This window comes from Vidua macroura, chromosome 2 (genome assembly GCF_024509145.1).
Source record: "Vidua macroura isolate BioBank_ID:100142 chromosome 2, ASM2450914v1, whole genome shotgun sequence".
Lineage (NCBI taxonomy): Eukaryota > Metazoa > Chordata > Aves > Passeriformes > Viduidae > Vidua > Vidua macroura.
This window is the reverse complement of record NC_071572.1, coordinates 75,883,525-75,906,417: the sequence shown is the minus strand read 5'-3', so window position 1 is coordinate 75,906,417 and position 22,893 is coordinate 75,883,525. Positions and strand designations below refer to the sequence as shown.

The 22,893-nt window shown below is 40.9% G+C and overlaps 1 protein-coding gene across 2 annotated transcripts in view; it reads right to left on the bottom strand.

Moving 5' to 3' along the window:
- Nucleotides 1-14,537, bottom strand: part of ACER3 (alkaline ceramidase 3) — a 56,272-nt gene extending 41,735 nt beyond the window's left edge. For both annotated transcript variants that reach the window (XR_008435818.1, XM_053970947.1), the window contains exon 1: nucleotides 14,363-14,537. Coding sequence is in view for 1 of the 2 variants with exons in the window: in XM_053970947.1 (XP_053826922.1) it covers nucleotides 14,363-14,465 (103 nt within the window). In the remaining variant the exon portion in view is untranslated. The remainder of the gene's footprint in view (nucleotides 1-14,362) is intronic.
- Between the last annotated feature and the right edge of the window lie 8,356 nt (nucleotides 14,538-22,893).

Sequence of the window (22,893 nt, the reverse complement as noted above, 5' to 3'; positions counted from 1 at the left end):
TTGAAAACATCCATTTCATTGTCTGGATATCATGGTGCTCTGCACAGTCAATTCCTGGATCATGTAGCTTTATCTTTTTACATCACTGCAGGAAGAAATTAAAAATAATTATAAAAAACAAAGCCTGTCAGATGGCATCATGCAGAACTTGATTCATCCTTCTATCTGCTTTCAGATACAAGGAATTCTATTTCATGGTTTTGTTTCTGAAATCACCTCACGCAGTTCTGGTGCAAACTACAGCTCATTATTAGAGAGTTTACCAAGTTTCAAGAATTTGCAAAGCAATGCAATTCATGCACATTTGAGAACATAACCATCTACCATTAGGTATGCTCTCTTGCTCAGAAGAGCCAACTACACAGAATCACCTGGTTTGGCCACTAACTTCAGCCTTGTGCTGTTTTCGCTTACAGCTTATCACCAGGAGGGCAGAGCAGCAATTAGATTTTCACTTCCACCAGCCAGATTTAATATATTCCACTTCAAAGTCTACAATAACTGCACATCAGAGTGGCAGGAAATGAAAACTCCTGTTTCCATTTGATATTTCAGAAGGACCTCAAGGGGAGAAAACCAAGTCATCCCAACAGGAATTTTGCCAATATGTAATTACTGTACTCCCTACTTGCTAATGTGCATGAAGGATCAATATAAACTTCCTGTCACTTACTGAAATACAATACAGTTTTACTGCAGGATGGAATACAGGACCAATGCTGACTTTAAAAAAATTATGAAATAAAAATTTAAAAAATTGAAGTGTGGGGTGTTTGTTTTTAAGCTGCAAGATCCATTTCTTACAATCTATTATTCTCCTTTCCAAATACTAAAGTAGCCCTTGATTTTGATTACTGGGACATTAATTGAAGTTACAACTTCAGCAATTTAGCTGCAACTTGTACTGGCCACCACATTTCTAATAACAAAATGGGAAACATACAGAAGAGACCAAATACTGAAGGAACTAGTGAACTGCATAAGTGGTGTATCAAGGCTTCCTGAGGAACTATAAAAATGAGTACACATAAATAACAATTCAAATAAATGGATCTTTACTGAGACTACTAGATCTTCCTAGGTATTTAAAATAATATCAGAAATCTATAGAGCAAGTTCACATAGATCATAGGAATCATAAAATTAAAAGACAGATAAAACAGCACAGAAAAACGTAATGAAGTACATTACAGAGCAATGCTGCATTAATCTAGCTCTGGATAGAAACTGTCATACTATTAGGAGAAAAACTGTAAGGCACAAATGAGAGGGAGGGAGTAGATACAGCAACTAGGAGTACTACACAGGAAAAGGAAGACTTGAAAAGGGAAAGAACAGCTACCTAAATCTCAGCCAGACAAAAGCTACCAGAAAGCAATGTGGAATCCAAAGGATTTACACAGGGAAAGGATTGAAAGGAAATATTATTTTAATTACTAAAGAAGAGCATTCTGATGAGCACTAATAGGCTGAGCCAAGGAAAAGGGAAGTTTCAGTAGGACATCTAGAAATCTAGCATCTGGCAGCATCAACGTCTCCCAAAAGAAACCATGAATCCTGAGAGAGTTTCAAACAGAATGGACAACTCACTGCAAGACACATGAAGAAAACAACACACTGTGGGTGAAGAAAGGTGGCAAATGAGGCAGGAACACAGGCTCCTTCCCAAGGCCAGCACCAGCTCAGATGCATACCACTGGTGTGAGCACACTGCGTTCCAGTCGCACGTGTCTCAGCCCCAGCAGCAGCAGAACTGCTTCCAATAAGTCCAAGTGCTGGGACAAGACCAAAAAAACTGAAGGCAACATTGCTGCTGCAGAGCTGATGGCCAGCTGGAAGGTTTAAGTGATTAAAGTCGGCATGCAGGGCAGCACTTCTAGACCTTCTAGGCTGCTTCTCCCTTGCTGGGCCTCTATTTCTCCAGGATAGCACAGCACAGATATGCAAGTTGATATCCTTTTGAAGAGGTAAACCATTTCAGTGATATATTGGATTGGGGAAGGGTAAAGAGGAAATTTTAGGAAAAAAATTCATTATTAACAACACAGTTTGATTTTTCTTTCCAGTGTACATTTCTCAGTGGTTCCAACATGCTGTGTCAAGTGATACATTCTGATTTATGGTTTTACACACTTTATATTCCAGCTGCAGAATTCATTCCCTTGACATTCATAATACTAGTCCAGCTAATATTTTCAGATGATTTTAGTCTGATTACACTATTTCATGTTACACTTGTGTTCTTCAAAACAATCAAAAAGTACTTAGAATACAAAGCTCTCAACAGTTCTGACTAACAAAATACACACAAGTAAGCTCAGTTCAAACCTGTAAAGTGTGGGTGTATTTTCTTATGCACAAGCCTCTTTGGAATGCACAACCTACAAAAGCCGTTATTATAAACTGCTTCTGAATTGCCCTAGGTTACAATTAAGCTATCCTTTTCCTTACCCTCATCTCTGCAATCTGCTTTTACTGTATAGTAAAGGCATTCGAAAACTACAACCTAACAGAAGACTATACTAACATTGACCTTGCTTCTTGTAAAAATAAATGAAAGCTAATACTTAACAAATTCACATTTTAAAGCTCCACTTATTTCTTCATAAGAAATCAATACACTTGGAGATACCCTTGCAATCCCAGAAATACAACATTTGTGTTTATAGTGCAAATTTTGATTTAGACAGTGAAACATTTATTGCAGGGACAAAGAAATTTTTGCTCTTTCCCCTCAAATCTAAAATACATTGGGCACCTATTTAGTCTCCTTTACTGCAGAGTCTAAGCAACCCCAGTCTTCTATCTCAATATCCCTGCAAGACAGGCTGGATAAAGCTGCCTGAGTCACAAAGGAACCTGCATAAAACTGAAGTCAGGACCTTCAAACACCAAAGTGTTCCTCTAGCCACTTGACTATCCTTAGCTGCCACAATAAAAATGAATGAGTTCACGACACCGCTTCTCGTAAGTAAAGCTTCAAAGTAGAAATTACTGTCACAATAAGAGCTGAGTACTTTCCAGAAACAATGTTTTTGTTGCCAATTCTCATGTTTAGCATAATGAACTTCTCCTCCTGGAATTCTTAAAGGCTATCACAAGTGAAGAAAAAGTGCCTAAAGCCCCAGAACTTGTATTGATTTTTTTTTCTTGAGGAAGGGTAACTGTTGATTTTTTCCAAGCAATCTGTCTCAAAACATTTTAGGAGTGAAGTTTGAGATCAGCATGAACTGCTCTTCCCCAGAAGAGCATTAGAAGGGCAGATTAAAATGTGGAGGACCAGCTGTGAAGTTTAACAGATAATTATGAAAGCAATTGCAATGAAAATATTCTGAGGTGATAGGCTAGAATAAGGGTACCTACAACACTTAAATTAAAAAGCCAAATACTGTCTTCTCTTTTGAAGCCTATTATCTTACTGTAGTTGTATGTTTATCATACCAATGCCTGTCACAAGCGCAGGGCACGGTGGAACGTTAATAAATGGTTTTTGCATTTTGAATGTACCATAACATGAAAAATGACAGTATTTAGAATTGTAATAATAAATATGCAAGAATCTATTCATGACCATTTTTTTGAGACTGCAGGAAGCAGCTTGGACAAATATGATAGTACACACCTTCCTTACGGGACATTTTATTCTCAATCCAAGAAATTCACAATTAACCAGACTGCAAGGAATAAACGTGCATTACAGCCAGATACTATGCCATCCTGTCATATTTTAATATTGATTTCCTAGGGTATGGGAAACCACGTGGAAAAGGAAGCATAATTTCTCTAATAAACGTGAATCTAAGATGATAGTAAGCACACCAATTACTTTGAAGTACACCTGGAAGGATTTTGAAAGCAAATTTAAAGTAAAAACAGTTGACATAGGCAGATCATTTGAAATACCAATCTAGAAAGCTCGCTAAAAGCAAGTGCTTATATCTGGAAAATGCAATCAAAGTCTAAAGAGATTAGGCTGAGACGATGTAAAGTTAGAATATTACATGCAATAAGCTTGTTGCTGAAGGGCAGATTCACTTCTTTTATATCCTTTACTGGAAAACAAAATAAAACATTATTTTAAATGTTATTTTAAGGCAAGTTGATGATGTCAGACTGGAAGAAAATAACAGACATGGAGATTACTGTTCAGCCCCTGCTAAAACTAAGCAGTGACCAACATATTACACTGATCATCCATGTAATTTTCATCATTCTTAACTCCTTCCAGCCATTCTTCTCCTATGGTGGCATCAGCATCCTGGCTTCCTGTTCAGTATCTGCACCAACTCTTCTAAGTCAAAGAGTCTGTCCAGAGCAGAAAGCACAGATTGTAGCAGCTGATATCTTTGAGCTACCAAGTACATCCAACTCAAAATCTGTCAGTCCCCACTACAATGGAAAAACCAACTTGAGGCATGGAAGCTGTGGGTATCAGCCCAGAGGCTCTGGTAGGACTGTCCCAGGCACTATGCAGTGACAGAGAAGAGCTGAGCCTTAGGAGAGTCCAACATGCTCACTGGATGGTGAGTTGCAGAAAATAACGTGCACCAGTGCTTCTGTCCGGGTATTTGTAGCTTTAGCTTGGGTAGTCCATGTTCAAAATCCAAATTCTCTCGCTTTCACTTTTTTCCCTTTCTTACTATCAATACAGATTTCCCTGGGGTGTCCAGAACAATTAAAGCCTCTTCTACTAATGACTCCTGCCATTCTTCTGCCCTACTTGGATGGCAGGAAATTAAAGGTGAAATATTATGTGACCAGTGTAGGAGAACACATGAGGATAATGAAACTGGTCAGCAACCACAGCCTGATTCAGACACACCGCAGCCACTCAAATACTGATTGGTGACATTCACCCTCTTATCATCAGTAGTAGTAAAAAATTCCTTCTGCAAATCACCATATTTTTTCTTGTTTTTTTTTTTTTTTTTGTCAGGGCTGCCATAAATGAAAAACCCTAAGGCTATCTGGAACATGTGATGACGGGCAACTGATCACAGAAATGACATGGTATCATCATCTTCACTCCTAAATATCTAATTTTATCTCTTTTACGTAGGTACTTCATTTCTCCAAAGTTTTCATAACCTTTTCCAGTTAATATAACAACCTCCAGCAAAAAATTTCAATAGTACCCAATTAATTCAATAATGCAAGGAATCAAAGGTTGTCACTCCTAGTCTACAAGTAACTCCAACTGTATTCTTTAGTCACTGTCCAATTGTCATTTCAAGACAACCTTCTTGTTCAATGAAAAAAAAAAAAAAGATTAACAATCATCTATGATCCACAAATCTTGGCAAAAGCTATTTATCTGGAGGGAAAATTAAGCTTCTCCACAGAGACAGTAAGATCAAAGACCATATCTTAAGTATCTCACAGTCTAAGCCAAATAAAGGAAGAGATATAAAACACATTGAAGGTTCAAACTTTAAACACTATTTTTTTAATAAATATAAATTAATATAGTACCTGCTCAATAATAGTTCGTAAGGTGGGTGGCAGGAATTTAGGCAGAAATCTGATTTACTGAATAAGATACAAAATAGTTGAAAACCATATACAAATTAAACATGTTCCCAACAAAATGTGGCCCAAAGGCTGGCAGAGGAAATCTTTCAGAGGAAATGCTTGAGACAATTGTAGAAAAAAAAAATAATACAGAAGTCAAGTGGAAATCAGCATGGAAGAGCTTGGAAGGAAATGTGTTTAAGAAACGGAAATTGCTTTACAGTATTTCTCTGCAGCGCAGAATAGAGGAGGAAAAAAGGACATGAAACATTAAATTGGGATAGACTTAAGAGTTTCAGCATTTCATTACTGCACTGATGTTATGCATTGTGCAGAAGAATGTATTGTGAGGAGCCTTGCAGGATTATAAAACTTGGGCCTTGAAAGATTTAACAGCCACCAAAACTCTGAGTGAAAAGCAACTGTGGTATCACAGATCACAAAGGCATAGCAGTTTGTTTAAGTGAATGAAAACAACATCTGCTGTATGATTTCACTACCACAGTGCATTTCTCTGCTGCCTTCCAAGGCATTGACACAATTCAATTGAACCGATTCTTAGAGAGACACTGTGCTCAAGAGTAGCACAAACCAGCAAGGATCTTCTGGTTTTTGCTCTGCTAAAGAAAGCCCTGAACTTCCACACTGCTACTGCTAGCAGCAGCTTATGGAGATGACATTAAACTGGTATGAACAGAAGTGCATTGCCAACACTTTTTCTACATTTTTGCTACTAAGTTGAAAAAATAAAGCAAAAAAATTTATTTCTCTGATTTTCCAGGCAGTTTACTCATACAGTGGGGTCAGCAAATTGTGTATAGTTTATTCTTTCGGCTTATACAGCTCATTTTCACAGCTGTGAAAAAGACTTAGAAAAAAAGAAAAGAAAAAAGACGAAGACATCAGTTTTCATTCATGAACAAAATATCACCTGGAGCAACTCTGAGTTTATATATTTGTGGATTTTTTCTTAATTCTATAGGATTTAAAATCTAAAAAAAATGACAACTGTCTCTATCCTGTGGAAAGAATGCAGGAATATCTGTAGAAATATACCCTGCACCTGCATGCAATAACCCCCAAAGCAGCTTGGCTGCTGCAGTCTGGTGTCAGCACCAGACCTGGAAGTCTCTGTCAGGAGAGCAGCTCTACAAACTCCCTCCAAGAACAATCAAATCTGTAATGAGACTCACACAAACATGAAAAGGTTTGCTGTGCAAGAAAGGCTAAGTACTTGTAGAAGAAAAATACACCCATTTTACTTAGAAGTATTGTAAAGTCCTCTCTGCGACAAAATCAGTTCATCAGTTATGTTGGTCATTTCAGCTTCCTGTTGCAGATAACCCATTTGATTTCAGAGCAAGCCAGATCTGCAAATCCTCTTTCTCAAAGACATACAAGTAAATTTTCAGTTATCCCTGGGTTTCCTCAATGAAGCTTAAAATACCCATTTGAAGGGATCACAATAGCATGCTTTCCAGTCAGGAAGCAGGTCTTTGCTTGAACAAACAAATGGTGTTGACCAGGCAGGATGAAGAAAGAGATGTCATTTGTTCCTCAGGTTAACACAGAAATACCTCTGTCTCAAGACTGAAAGTGTCCAGACTAATTTTAATGCTCAGTGCTCTAAAGGACTTCTTTGAGCTAATACTGTGTCTGTTTCCCAGATGCTGATTCTTGTTCAAATGAAAATCCTTATCCAACAGGAATTAGCAATTACTAAAAATCCAGCCTACAAAGCAGTGGCATCATGAGCTTACTGCAAATAATGAACTCATTAAAGCATTGTATAAATCAAGAGCTTCTAGGGTCATGTCTTACGACTATTCAGTTGATACCTTGAAATCCTGCTAGTTGGAATACATATAATATATTAATATCAAATTCATACAAAACATACAGATGTTCAGCTCACCCCTAACACCACATCTTTTCCTAATTCTGCTTGTCTGCTTTCTTGTCTGAAGAAGCCTAAATCTCGCCTTCTCAAATGTAAAAGTTAAGTCTCAAACTAACATCCTGAGCCTTGCCCAGCTCTATCAGGCCACACTCTTGTCCCCTTCTCCAGTTCCTCTGCTTAGAGAGGAGAATTGCAGTATTACCTGGAGTTGGCTAAGGAAAAATACCTTCCTGTTCACAAAGCCAGCCAGAGATTCTTTAAGAGACACACGCTCTGTACATACCATTTCAGGGTCACTCCAAGGACACTGCATTCAGAAAATACATCAAAATGAATCAAGGAACAATGTAAAACAGAATATAAGAAACTAAAGCCCCAGGACACAACTGGGAAATAGACACACTGCTGGACACTAATCTCAAATTTGAAATAAAGTTTGGAATTTCCTTCAGGAAAGTGCTGCAATGTGCAGGGCAGGTTGAGTCACCAGTTGGTGAAGAAGCAAAGAATTGAAGAGGAATCTTGTAAGGCTGAGGAAGGGGCCCAAAGGGTGCAATCACTCCACTGAGATTGACAGAGAGAACGACTTATGCCTCCTGAACTCCAGACACACTGAAGTGTGTACTCTGCCAGAGGATGATGGACCTGACTGTAAAGGAGGTAATGATCCTGGAGATGCTGACTGTAGCGATCATTTAGAGACATCAGTTTTTTAGTCACTGGTCACAGTGCACATGCAGCATATTTCTTCAAGGAAATTAATTTTTAGAAACAGAAAAAAAAATCATGGTTAGACACTCCATTTTTTTGAGCTATCACAAAAACTCTGAAAATTTATAATTGCATTTTCAAGTACAAAGAAGGGTCTGTGCCTGAAAGCTTAAATCTAAACAGTACCCAGCAAAGTCACTGAGCCTCTACACTGAGCTTGCCTATATGGGCATATTCAGATCAATTAATGGTAAATGATTGACACTAAAGCAGGGTTGCTCTGGGTTTTTTTTAATTGCAACATTCTCTAGAATTTCTATTTTCCTGACACATTCTTTTGCTCTTTGTAGTAATTCCACAAAGACAGAATAACCAAGCACCTTTAATTCATGCAGCAGCTCAGCTTCTCTGTTAATGGACAGAAGAATGAGTGTAATTAATGAGGCAGATACAAAGAGCCTCCCAGCTAGAAGGTAATCTAAGACAGGTAGCTTTGCCCTGGTAACTTGCAAGTGGGTTCTCTTCTAGCATAATAATGTCACATTTAGATAACATTTTGGACTAAAAGAACTCTTTGCATTTTATAACCTTTCATGAGCCACAAACCTTTCCATGATCCTCTGGAGGATCAGAGAAACAGCCAAGTGTGTGAGTACTCGCACATGTTGCAAGACAAAAAAGCCATACTCTGCTGAGCTCTTGGGACTGGAGACAATTCCCAGACTTTCTTTGAACATTTTTGCATCAATAATTAAATCTTTCTTCTTTAAAAAAAAAAATTCCTACTTATCTGTGAAAGGCACCAGCAAATATAGAAAATGCATTACATAAATAGCAGTTTCACACACACAAGACATAACAAACCCCAGACTGAAGACTTTTTGTCTTTCAATTATGACAAACGTTTTAACCTGTGACTAAAAGCCCATTAAAAGTAACTTAAAAATCAACAGTGTTCCCTTACAATCATTTATTTTACATTAATCTTCCTATTTCTATCTACAAATATATATTCTGTAAATTCATATCATGCAGTTAATAAACCTGTCTGCCTCAGTTTGCACATAAGAAAAATTAAATTGTACAAATGTCACTGCTCTGTTACCATTTGGAGTGGCAGATGTCCAACTGCCAGCTGTACAAGTACTGAATGTGAAACACTAATTATAGAGTCATCAAATGCTTTGTTAAACCATATTTAAGAATTTTACTGTAGCTTAATAACTACACACATATTAGTAGATAAACACACATGTGGTCCATTAGCACAGCATCTGCCAGGTTTTAAGCATATCCATAACATGATGGATACATAAGAACTGATGACTGGAGAAATCAACTTTCCAAGAGCCCCTGACCTCATCTTTCAACAAAGGCTGATGGGAAAACTGAAAATTAAGCTGTCATGAGATCAAAGGTAGAGTTCCTCATGGATGGAAGATAAAAAACAAGGAGGAATTAAAAATAATATATAAATCATTAGTGGTGTCAAAATGCATCAAAACTGTGTGACAAGATCTAGGAAAGGAAATAAGTTTTACAGTCTAGGAAAGGAAATAAGTTAATGCAACAGTATTTGCTACTGATTCAAAACCAAATAGAAAGAAGTAAAAAAAAGTGACAGCAGAGACCATCTGGCTTATGATTTTGCTTCTGCTATATTATTTTTTGGAGAAAGGAACCCCTCTTTCAACTTCTTTTTGTCTGCAGCACAAAAAGCAAGCTAGAAGTGTTCATCCAAAAATGCACTGCACAGCTGAGCACTGTTCTGCACATTCCACTTGACTTTACACTCATCATCAATTAGTTTAATGCTTCCTTTACCTTTTTGCTTGCAGTGTCTCCTCAGTTCAGGGAGCTCCCTCAAGAAGCCAAATAAATTTCCAGAGGAAAGTTGTGATGTGGTTTCTTCCAATGATGTCCTTAAATTTACACACTAAAATCCCTTTCAGTCTTAAAGTCTACAGGTCTGTGACATTGTCTTCTGTTAAAGCACTCCTTAGAACTCATCTTTAAATTGCTCCATCGCAGCCAGGCAGTTGGGCTGATCCCACCCAATTAAACTTGATGATGTTTCCTTCATCTGCCACTTTATCACGGAAAGGACAGGAAGAGTTCTTGAAGGCAGACAGCTGGCTTTATTTTAGTTTTCTTACTCTCACTTAGAGAGTACCTAGCCCAACAGTCCCTGGCTGCTTTCCAAAGCCTCTGGCAAAAAAGGCAATATGCAACAGGACACCCACGAGGAACAAGTGACAATCCATACGTGGCAGTACAAATTCAACATTAATGACATTATTCAAAGCTTAAGTAAATTTTGCAGTTTTTATGTTTTAAAGCAATGATCCCCATGGAAAATACAGATCTGTGCATCTTTGGCAGCCGTATTCTCTGAGCAATGCCTAAAAGGAAACTAGTATTTTCCTGTCACTGTTCACAATGTCAAGAATGCTTGGACAGTACTCTATGCCATCCAAGATGTGAGATAAAGAGATATCTCACATTGAACAACACAAGTCACCATAATCTTATCTCAATCTCTTGTCTGAGGCAAAAATCAGAAGCTTGAAGGAAACGGAACAAAAATAGCTAGAAACATGGGCAGATTCTCATGACATGGGTACGTTTTTTTCCTAAATAAGAGTCCCATAAGGAATTCCCAGTTACAAGAAGTCACTTACCAGATCTCTAATGAAAACAAAAACTAATGGATTTAACTCTGGTAATGATAATAATAATTAAAAAAAAATCTTATATGAAGATATCAGAACATGCTTAGACAAAACCAGAAGCCAAGAAAGAAACAATTTGACCAATTCCTTGAGAAGCCTGAAGCGATGTTCTAGATGCTTGCTGCTGTAAATGCCAGCATAAGGATATACTATCTCTAAACCTGTCATGTTGTAGATGATGCATATTACTCATGGACAATGATAGCTCAAAGCAACATAACTGGAAACATGACTCAAATTTGATCCAAACTGGAACACAGCATTCTGTTGATAACAACAACAAATTCACTCCCACAATTCTCCTGACTGAGAATTATAAGCCCTCATGTACCACACAGGGCTGCTTTGAATCTAAAATATTTGTTTGAATTATTACTACTCTACATGCTCTCAGCAAAGGGAATATGTGAAGATTAGTTATATTCACTCATCATACTGTACAAGAGAAACTCTTCTTACAGGGATGACTGAATGCAAGAAGGGTAAGGCTCCTGTCATAGACATTCACATCAAAACAGACCCCCAAAACTCAGTGCTACATGGGCTAAAATAAGGAGTAAGCTGTAACATTTGAGTGATAAGTGCTAAAAACCAGAACTTATATTTGCCCTTTTTCTATTTACTTATGTGGGAAGATGGTGGGTTTATCCTTTACTATTTTTCTTAATCAAGTGTACAAAAGTCTGGATAATTCAGCTTTCAAGCACCAGGACCTGGAAAGGTTTAGTTTTAAAGAAGAAAAAAAGTCCCATGTGCCCTCCAGCACACAGGAGTCAATCAATGAGAAACCCTGAAAAAGGAATTACTACACCAGAAGTCACTGGGGGATATAAGACTCATTTTAAGGCTTAACAGAGTTAAGCTCGCAAAACAATTCTTTTCAACTGGTTTACCATTTCAATTGGTTTAATATTCTACAGACGGATGAAGAGCAGTTAGTCATCCACCTCCACAGGGGAGAAAAACTGACTAGGTGCAGACTCAGAAAGGCAAGAAAAAGCATTTTTCATTATTAAAAAAATGACCTTCTGAATACATGCCATTGTGTTTCGGATACATCAAGGGAATTCAAGTATGAAATGCTACACCATCACCTTACCTCACTTCCACATCTCTCACTACATACAATTGATAAGCTGCTATCATTTACACTAGTTCTTTAAGGAGTGAAGAGCAAGGAACTGCATGTGGGCTTTTGGAACACAATGTAGCAATTTTGTACTAAAAGTAGCATGTGAAAGCCAAATTGCTAAATGGCACAAAAATGTAATTTGCACAAGCTTTCTGTTTGGTTCTTCAGCCTGCAACCTATTTGGTTTGGACCTGCCAATATTCTTCAATCTTTGGGCCTCCAAAGTTTCTTATAAATTATTAGCAACAAACATTTAACGTGAAAATTTTTACATACAGTCAGCTGTACCTGAGTGGTACCAAGTCAGAAACGGATTTTCACTCTTCTGTAAGGTAAAACTGCAAATAATATCCCCAGAACAGTTATTGCCTCAGACCCTGAAAGCATTGTTACAGAACCACTGCTGAAGACAATCTAACCCATCTTGGCATCTGGACTAAAATTAGCTGCTGTTAAGCTAACCCTACACCACAGCAGGCTTACTTACTGTTCTGCATTTTAAACTTAGACAATTTAAATGCTTTATATTACAGCACAGCCCTTACATACAGTTTTTTCCAGTGCAACTGACAGACCAACAAACTGTGGTCCCAAACACCAAAACCATAAGGAGGGACCAGACCTTGTATAGCTACTCCCTTTTTCTTCAGAACACAAGCCTTTCTGCCTCCCATTACTCTCATCATCATCTTCCTTCTCCTGAATAATCCAAAAGTAGACAAAAAGTATCAGTTAACAAGGCAAACAATGCAGGGATTATTTAAAAAAATTTACATGCTAGTCAAATTAATTTTTACATTAGTGAAGGAACAGAACTTCCTCTTCCCTATGAGAATTATCTCACAAATTATGCTTGACAAAAAGGAAAACCCAAATATACATACTTGGCAAAAGTCTCATTCTATTTAAACTTTTAAGTTTGTTCCTTTTTAAGAGTATTTAATTTTGTTTCCTTTTCAGCCAGCCTGTCTCTTCTCAGCCATAAATCTACACACTAACTTCCTTTTTCCTCTGAGCTTCTAAGCTGCTTATGCTGCTGTTCATTTCAGAGCTGGTTCTCCTTCCTATTCTTACACTCTGAAGCCTCTTTCACAATTATTCATTTTGGATCCTCACCTATGTCAGTGTTTGCAACCAGGAGTTACAGCTTGGCATGGGCACCCAGAACCCTCCATCTTCTGCATGCCAAGCTCTTCCAAACCACCGCTGAAGCATCCTAGTTATGTGAAAGGCCTCTGCAGATTGCCCACTTCAAGCACTTCAGGGTAGGTGAGCCTGGTCACTTCAGCACCCAGGGCCCTAACACTTCAAAGGCAGTACCTACCTTATGTGTATGAAAGTTTTTTGTAGTACAGGGCGTATGCCAGGCAGCAGCACATAATTATAACTACTACACCCTTTAAAGTTGCTGCCCAGGACACAAAAATATTTAGTTTTTCAACAAAACCTCTGACATAGGGCTTGATCTTTTATCATCTGCAAGACACTCTTTTCTCAAGCACCTGATGGATGAGCCTGTAGTTGAAGCCCCTTCTTTCCCTAAAACATGCTAAATCCTGACTGTTTCTGAATAACAGAGTTTCAAGGTCAAACCAATAGCCTGTTGTCTTGCCAATGCTCTGAGCTATCCTAAAAGACAATCACATTAAACAGAGCGACCCTTCAAGCCTCGTTTAACTCCCACCACCGGCAGCAGAGCCACCTAATAGATGATGGTCATCACGAGGCACCAAAGACCAGCTGGGCAAAGGTGTCATCCACGGATGAAGCCGTATCTTGCAAAGGAAGATACCTTTTCTCTCCCTGAGCAGTTTCACTTGGTTTGACCGTCCAGGCTGGGCAGATGGTTCCGCCTCAAGGGGAGCAGAGCAGCAGACCCGTGCGGTGGGCATAGCGTGGCACCCCAAGCACGACTCCAGCGAGAGCCCCTCTCTACACCCGTGCCTGCGGGGCCACACGGCCAGCCCAGCTCCCGTGATAACCCCCAGGACACACCTCACGGGCCATTCCATCCCAGGCACCGCCGCAGGCCCCCGGCACCCCCGCTCCAGCCCTGCCATCCCTATGGACACAGGCCGAAAGGACACGCTTGGGATGGGGGCCCAAACAACACGCTGGGGAGAAAGGGGCTACACCATCCCGCGCTTCCGACACGGATTTGTGGGGGAAGGCGGTAAAAAACACCCATTGCCACCCACCAGGGTTGGCTGAGGGGCAGCGGCACCGGCACCCCGCAGGAAAGAGGGGCCAAGGAGGGGGAGGGATTCCCCCGCTGCGGGGAGAGAGCACGAAGAGCTGCGGAGAGGGAGAAGGAGGTGGCGGTGGGACGCGGCACCCGGGGCCGGGGCAGGAACCGGGGCCGGGGCGGCCACTCACAGAACTCGGCGATGTAGTAGGAGACGGCGTAGTTCTCCTCGCACCACTCCAGGGTGGAGGTCGGCGGACCCCAGTAACCCTCCCGGTCGGCGGCCGGAGCCATCGCGGCGCCCGCTGCAGGCTAGAGCGGAGCCAGGGCACGGGGGCAGCGGAGAGAGAAGGGCGCCGGGCCCGGAGCGCAGCGGCGGCGGCGGCGGGAGAGCGGGCGGGGCCGGCGCTGGGCCCGCCCCGAGGGGCGGAGCCGCGGTCGCCATGGGGACGGGCTGCGGCCTGTCGGACGGAGCAAACGGGGGCGGAGAAACACCTTGTGCTAAAAAACGTGGATGTGGGGAGAGTCTGTGGTGAAGCACCGGTGCGGAGCGTGTTTGGCTCGCAGGGAACCCGCGCGATGTCCCTGTGAGGATAAGGCGGGATGTGCAACATCACGGCGCTCTCTTCACCCACTTTTCAAGCCGATCTGGGGGCAGTGAGGATGTTTCCTCACTCAGCTTTCCACTCCGGTTTTCCTTATACACTCCGTGGGGCGTTTGTAAGGCGAGCAGGGCAGCGTGCTGCCTTCATGTTGTTGAAACACGGCTTCACAGCATTCTAGAATGATTTGAGTTGGAGGGGACCTTAAGGACCATCCAGTTCCAACCCCCTGCTGTGGGCAGGGACACCTTCCACTAGAGCAGGTTGCTCAAAGCCCCATCCAGCCTGGCCTTGAGCACTCCCAGGGATGGGGCAGCCACAGCTTCTCTGGGCAGCCTGTGCCAGTGCCTCACCACCTTCACATTGAAGAATTTCTTCCTGAAAGCAATGAAGAGGCAAGTGTTCCTCATACTCGTGGGCTGGGAGAAGGAAGGAGATTTTTTATAGCACTGCCTACTAAACGGGGGTTTTCCTCTTCCCTGATGCCTTATTTAGTCTCCTCAGTGCTTACTACGTGTACTATACTTACACCCATAATATGCAAACTGCTTTTCAAGCAGAGTTGGTATCCAGAGGCAAGTACAATCTAAAAATGGAAAGACTTGAGACGTAAGAGAAAAGAATAAAGTGTACCAGTAAAGGCCTGATAATGCTGCGTGTGTTTTGTTTTTCAGAAGGTGATCCAAAGACTTGAGGAGAAGCTTCAGGCAGACCTTGGGGGCTGTATGCAGTGCTTATACCCTGCTGGCCAGCAGAATTTAGTATACCTGCATATAAACACACAGACTTCTTTTTCCACATCTTATTTCTTCTCACCTTTCCTTCTGTAAGCTAAGAAATGCCAGTCTAAACACAGACCTTTCTGACTGTACATACATGGCAGAATGTATACATCTATCTTCAAGAGCATCTTACCTTCTGAAGTTGTTTGTATATAATTGCTTCCAGCATCAGGTAGAGATGTATTTAACATATATCACTATTTTTCATCATGCTATAAAGCACTAAAATAAATTCTTTTAGTGATGCAATGACAATACACCTAAATTGTCAAAACATCGTCAAAATCCCTGTGGATTTTTATATGCAGACTTCTCTTCCTATATTTTTCAGACCTAGATTACTTCCACAGATTTAGACTTTCAAGATTGGGTCTGGAAGAGTACCAGACTGATCAAGGTGCATAAAACTGGTTGTAAACAGTGAGGAGGATTCTGGCCAATCACTAGGGAATTTTTATTTATTTGGCACTTTTCTAGAGTATTCTCCATCACAAAATGCATTTACTTCCGACTTGTTCTGTGGCTTGATTCTCTGCTTTTGAACTCTGACAAACCTTTCAGTCATTGCACTCAGAAGGATAGTATTGAAGAGGCAGCCTCAAACTATTACAATAGATGGTTTTCTTTCCTCCTGAGAATGTTTTGTAGAGGTAAACTTGATTTCCACAAAACCAACTTTGACTGCTTCAGCTGTTACAAGAGTACATATTAAAATCAGAAGTTTTCCTCTGTAACCTTGAGCTATGCCTTGTCCTGCCCAATACTCCACTGGATATAATGTGACAGCCTGAAGTTCTTTGCATCTAAATGTGGTCTGCCTGATTAAAGGATCAAACGTACCTCTGTCCAGGCATTGGGTTTTCTTTGTCCGATCTGTACAACCTATGGAGGGAATGTCTTGTTTCTCAAATAGCAAAAACCAAGCAGAGCTGCTGAAATGCCTATTTTCAGTATTACTAAAAACGTGTTTGTCATGCCGATGGAATATTTTGCTGTGACCTCAGGTTGCCTGTGGCAAAGGATCCTCTTTCCATACAGTTTAATGTTGCCTTGAAACCTTATGGCTTAACTGATCCCTGGGTAATTGAATCATGTCAATTTACACCACTAGAGGGATACGTCCTGTCACTTCAGTGTGTGGATCCAGTAGTATTTTGCTTGGCAATGGGGAAAGACTGCCGTTCAAGAATAGCACGTGGTTAGCTCCTTGTGATCAGGTAAATTCAGGGAATGACACCTGAGGAACACTTTTATCTCTCTCTGCTCTGTGCAAACACTTTATCATGGCTTGTGCTGCTGGTTGTTTTATTTCTGCATAAAATGAGACCTAATAAGCAGATTGTTTTGAACTCATTATGGAGACATATGTTGGGGAAGATTGTACTTATTCCCTCTCATCAGAGTATGTGTACAAAGGGGAAGATAAAATTGATATAAAATCCCGAAGGTGTTTTCACTGCTTGGTTCTCATGATGTTAAAATAAAGATATCAGTCACAAAAATAAAACGGAATTTTTTCCTACATATTGCTTGCTCATATTTTACAGATAATTATCCCAGAATGGTTTGGGTTGAACGGGATCTTAAGGATCCTCTAGTTCCAACCCCCCACTCCCACTGTATGCAGGGACACCTTCTAAAAGACCAAGTTGCTCAAAGCCTCGAACAATTCCAGGGATGGTCATCCACAGTTTAACTGGACAACCTGTTCCAGTGCCTCACCACCCTCACATAAAAGAATTTCTTCATAGTACCTAATCTGAGTCTGCCTTCTGCCAGTTCAAACCATTTTGTCTTGTCCTAAGACTCCATGCCCTTGTCAAAAGACCCTCTCCAGCTCTCTTGGAGCCCCTCTAGGTACTGGAAGGAGCAATAAAGTCTCCCTGGAGTCTTCTCCAAGCTGAACAATCCCAACTGTCTCAACCTGTGTCCACGGAAGAGGTGCTCCAGCCCTCTAAGCATCTTATGACCTTGTCCCTCTTCTAAGGCCTTTTTTTAATTGGGTTGTAGTATTTACACCATCTTAGGTATAGAATCCTGAGTCGTGACTCTCAGCTCTAAAGTCTTACTTTCCACGATAAGGTTGGTTTCTAAATACTGCATTTTTGACAGCTTTCTGAATTGCCTAGTCTATACCAGTTAGAGGAAAAGGGCATCAACACCTCTAGATTCTGCAAGCCCAATCCTGTGTAACATGTAATTTATCCCATTGATTTATATGCAAATATCATGAGTAAGGTGCTAAAAATAGGATTATAAGAGGTTGAATCAGACTCTTAGTAATGTGCCCTGAAGTTTGAGGGCTCTTTATGAGCACTGGTGCCGAGATGATTATAATTACACCTGGAGTAATATCATGGTAAGTTATTTGGCACCTGAATGAGTGAAAAAGAGAAGTTGTTTCCTGACATGAAGAAAGATCTGATCCAAGAAACTCTAATGGACTTTAACAGATCTGACTGCCTGCTCATTGCTAGGTAAAGCAGAAATGCCTATGCTGGAGTTAGATGGATGTAAATTATCATGAACGGGACTCATGCCTTAGAGCCATATAAATATTCACAATTTCCCCAGTGTAATATGGATGTTCTTAGTCATGTTCTCAAGGCTGTTGTTGCATTTTGGCAACTGATTGCTGTCGTGAATGACAGGATCACGGATTGCAGCTCTGTGGATGCTGTGAGCACCCAGCACTGATGGGCTCAGATATTAATGCAACCATCTGAAGAGTGTTATAAAGGATTGATGGAAACAGGGGCTCCTGAGTGCAGATTTTAGGGAAGGAGGTGCGACTTACAAGCGACAGAACATACCCTCAGGATTCTCATTCCCAGAGGATGGTTCAGCCCTAGAACTGATCCTCAAAGCAGATTTTAGGGAGGTATTTTCTCCTCTCCACCCTTTTTCAGCAAAAGCCTGTCTGCTCAGGTCTATCAAGATGTATCCCAAACCCAAAAGCTGAGGCAGGTGATACCATGCACAGCAGACCCTATTTTACCAAAATGAGAATGTTTGCTTTCTTGTAGCAGTGGATTAAGCTGAAGCTTTTCTGCACCTGGTGGTTACTGCTCTGCAAGCACACAGCCTGTGTAGGTGTCTCCAAGCACCTGCAGCTTTCAACCCATTGTACTAGTATGGAGTAAAATTCATGTCACTTTGCACTAATTTTCAGGGTTGAAATTGGTAAGGGAGGAGAGAAACCTGCTGTTAATCCATTCCCAAGGGAGAATTGTGAAAGGAGAGCTCTTCTCCACTTATCAGAGCTTAATTCACCCTTATATGTGAATCAGAGCCCTTACCAGCTGTAAAATGTCTATGGTAAATGTACACTGGTTTAAACGGAAACATCAAATGAAAATCTGTCAAGGGAAGGAGACTTTTCAAAAGCACAAATGGCATGTGCCTCAATCTCATTGACTCTCAAAGGAGTCTGGGAATTGGTTTGCCTTTGTGCTTTGGAATTCTTCTAGTGCTTTAAAATAGCAAAAGCAAATGCCATAACAGTTCATTGTTTACACTTGTAAACAGCTTTCTCTATAGGAAAAAGCATAGCAAGCTGTCTTTTTCTGCCTGCTAATTTACATACACATATCTCAAAATGAAGAGACTCACACAAAGTTTGTAACAATATTTAAGTGTGTTTATTTCAGTTTGAATCTTGCTTTACAGGCTCAGTTCACTTTCATAAATGCTGGCAGGTTGTGTCATTGGAGATTCTTTCAGATCAACAGCTGAAGGCCAGGCAGGATGCCCTGGGATAACTGGAACTTCTCTACATCCAGTGTCGTATCCTGTATGGTGCTCAGGTGCTTTGTCTCCAAGAGCACTAAATGTCTGATTTTATGAACTAAATTAAGCTTAGATGTCTGGCTTTTTTGGCTGGATGAGGTTAGGTAAGGTCATGAATCCCAGGTCCTTACTCTCTTCTGAAAAATAACTGCTTTGGTTTGAGAGCTATGAAACTCCTATTAGGTTTTCTGTACTCACAGCATCCATGTAAGGTGCATACCTAATTGACTCTTGGACTTGCTTTGACCTCAGCTGGCTGGAATTGAGGCATTTAAGGGAAGCAATCTCACTTAGAATCATAGAATCGTGGAATCATTAAGGTTTGAAAAAACCTCTAAGATCACTGAGTCCAGCTGTTAATCTACCAACACCATGCTCACCACTAAGCCATGTCCCCCAGTGCCACATCCACAGGTTTTTTGAACACTTCCAGAGATGTTGATTCCACCACTTCCCTGGGTAGCCTGTTGCGTCTGTATATTATACCATTCATTGGAGTTGCCTGTCGTTAGGAAAAATTATGAATTCCCTATTTGAAATCTGGGAGGAGAGATATCCTGGAGGACAAGAGCCATGAAACATGGGCTCTCTACAGTGCATGAACAGGCAGCACTGAGTCCATTTGGGACACAAAATGACAGTAGCACTTTTTGGATGGAAAGAACAGGAGCAGCGCTTCTCTTTTTTTGTTCCTATCCTAGCTCCCTTGCCATGAACGGAGACAAGAAGGAGTGTGGAAGAGAACACATCACTAGTTCTGTCCTGCAATCAGCTCCTCTTGGGGAAGAGAAGGGAGGGCATCAGCAGCTTGCAGTTGAGGTAGGAATCTACACATAGTATCATGATATTGCTGTGGCACAGAGGTAAGAGAGTTGTTTTCAAGCTTAAAACAAACGTGTTTTCAACCCTGCAGGAAATATTCTGTAATGTTCATGTTTTATGTGACTTGACAGTGTTCAAAGCCATTGGGTGGATTAGGCAGAAATTTCCTGGTGAAAGCAGCTACCTTGTGCAGGCAGGTTGCCATGAGTAGCAAGCTTTGGGGTGTCAACATCAGTTTGTTAACTTGTCCTGACAAGGCTCTTCAAACTGAGGCCTTCTCCCATCTACATTCATACTGCTAAAGTTTCTGGTATCACTGATTTTAAGTGTGAACTCCTGGTGTGTATCTGTCCTTCCCAGTCATACAATTTGAGTGTATGATCACAGAATCTTAGAATCATAGAATGGTTACCTTAAAGATCATCTCGTTCCAACATCCCTGCCATGGGAGACAGGGTCACCTTCCACTAGACCAGGTTTCTCAAAGCCCCCTCCATACTGGCCTTGAACACTTCCAGGGATGGGGCATCTACAGCTTCTCTGGGGAACCTGTTCCAGTGCCTCACCACTCTCACATTAAAGAATTTTTTCTTACTATGCATTTATGCCTACTCTCTTCCAGTTTAAAACCATCTCCCATTGTCCTATCACCGCATGCCCGTGTAAAAAGTCCCTGCCCAGCTGTCTTGTGATCAGTTGGAGATTGGTCAAGGACAGCTCAGTGATCACCTACTTCAGAAATGGAAGTCACAATGATATAAGGGTTAGTTAAGACAAATTTGAAAGGAAAAATACTGTCAAGAAGCGAGAAACTGGCTGGAAGACAGGCTAATCTGGTCTGTGAGGAAGAAGGGCTGAAAGTTTTTTTATCAGAAAGCAGCAGTAGGAATGGATTTGGAATAATTAGCTGTTGCCAGTGTTTCCACTTTTCTTATAATTTTCAGTTTAAGGAAGAAAGCACCCGTAAACCATTCATTACCTGTATTTTGTATAATGAATTAGTTAGTGTCTGAACATGGAAGGTGATTTATCATACTCTATAAGCCCTGTCTATTCAATTGTGCACTGCTTGTCACTTGGTCTCATGGACAGCAAAAGCAATTTTCTTATATTGCTACTCTCAAAAAAATCTCTGGAACAAAAGGAGAAAACCACTAGGAACAAATGAAGTCTCAGTGGTAAGCAGATGCACGTATATTAAAATGTCAGATGTTAAAAAAAAATTAAAATTTGAAATATCTTCAGTTGTACTGCACCAGCAGTGGGGAAGGCAGCTGCTATTCTTTTCTTTGATCTCTAGGAAAATGGCATATTTACCTCAAGCATATGCAAATTTTTCTATTTAGCCTGGAAATGAAGCACATTCTGCTTGTGTAATGTGATATTTCTTTCATTTACTGCAGGAAGGAGGAGGAGAGGAAAGATCAAGTCATTATTTACTTGACAAAATCCTTTGTTACTTTTCTGGGTATCAGTTAATTACCAGTGAGCTAATCAACTTACACCTCAGCCAAACTCTTTTCTTTAGCAAGTCGTTAATAAAAGAGGCTGCTTAGACGATTCAAATTTACTTGGGTATTTTAGACCTATGAACTAAAGGGGGATAAAAGGAAACACAAAGAAATACATTTCCACTTCCCACTTTCTTCTGGGGTGACTTGTGTCCCTCCATTTCCACAGTAAATTGTTGATGAGCTGCCTCAGTAGGAGAGCTCATTACTAGAAAGAGAAAGAAGGACATTTTCTGGAGCTTTTCCACTAAGGACCCTACTTTATTGTGGCATCAGCTATCAAGAAGCGGAGCTGATGTCACAGAAGTGAATCATAGAATTACAGAATGATCTAGGAAAGACCTATTAAGATCACCAAACCCAACCACTAACCCAGTACTTCCAAGCCCACCAATCAACTGCGTCCCTAAGTGCCAGACCTATATGTCTTTTAAATCCTTCCAGAGACGGTTACTCCATCACTTCCCTGTGATGGAACAGGGTAGCCTGTTCCAAAGCTTGACAATCATTTTGGTGAAGAAATTTTTCCTGATATCTAATCTAAACTGGGGAAGAAGACCGGCCTGACTGAACAGGGAGCTCTCACTGGGACTCTGGGAGACTTTATGACCTTTGGAAGAAGGGGCAGGCTACTCAGGAAGAGTACCAGAATGCCATTAGGTCATGAAGAAAGAAAATTAGAAAAGCAAAAACTCAGCTAGAATTCAATCTGGCCACTGTTGTGAAAGATAATAAAAAGTGTTTTTATAAAGATATTGACAACAAAAGGAGGGCCAAGGAAAATGTCCATTCTTTATTGGATGCGGGGAGGGATATTGTCGCCAAGAATGAGAGTAAGACTGAGGTGCCTAATACCTTCTTCACCTCAGTCTTTAATGGAAAGGCCAATTATCTTTAGGACAACTGGCTCCCTGACCTGATAGATAGGGACAGGAAGCAGAAGAGACTCCCAGTAAGCCAGGGGAAAGGGCTGGGGAGAGTCCTGTTTAATACCTTTACTGAAGTTCTGGATGAGGGCATCGAGGGCATCCTCTGTAAAATCACAGATGACGCCAAGCCGGGTGGGAGTGTTGATCTGCTGGAGGATAGGAGGGCTCTGCAGAGGCATCTGGACCGGCTGGATCCATGGGTCCAGGCCAAGCGCTGAGTCCTGCCCTTGGATCACAACAACCACCAGCAGGGCTACAGGCTGGGGACAGAGTGGCTGAAAAACTGC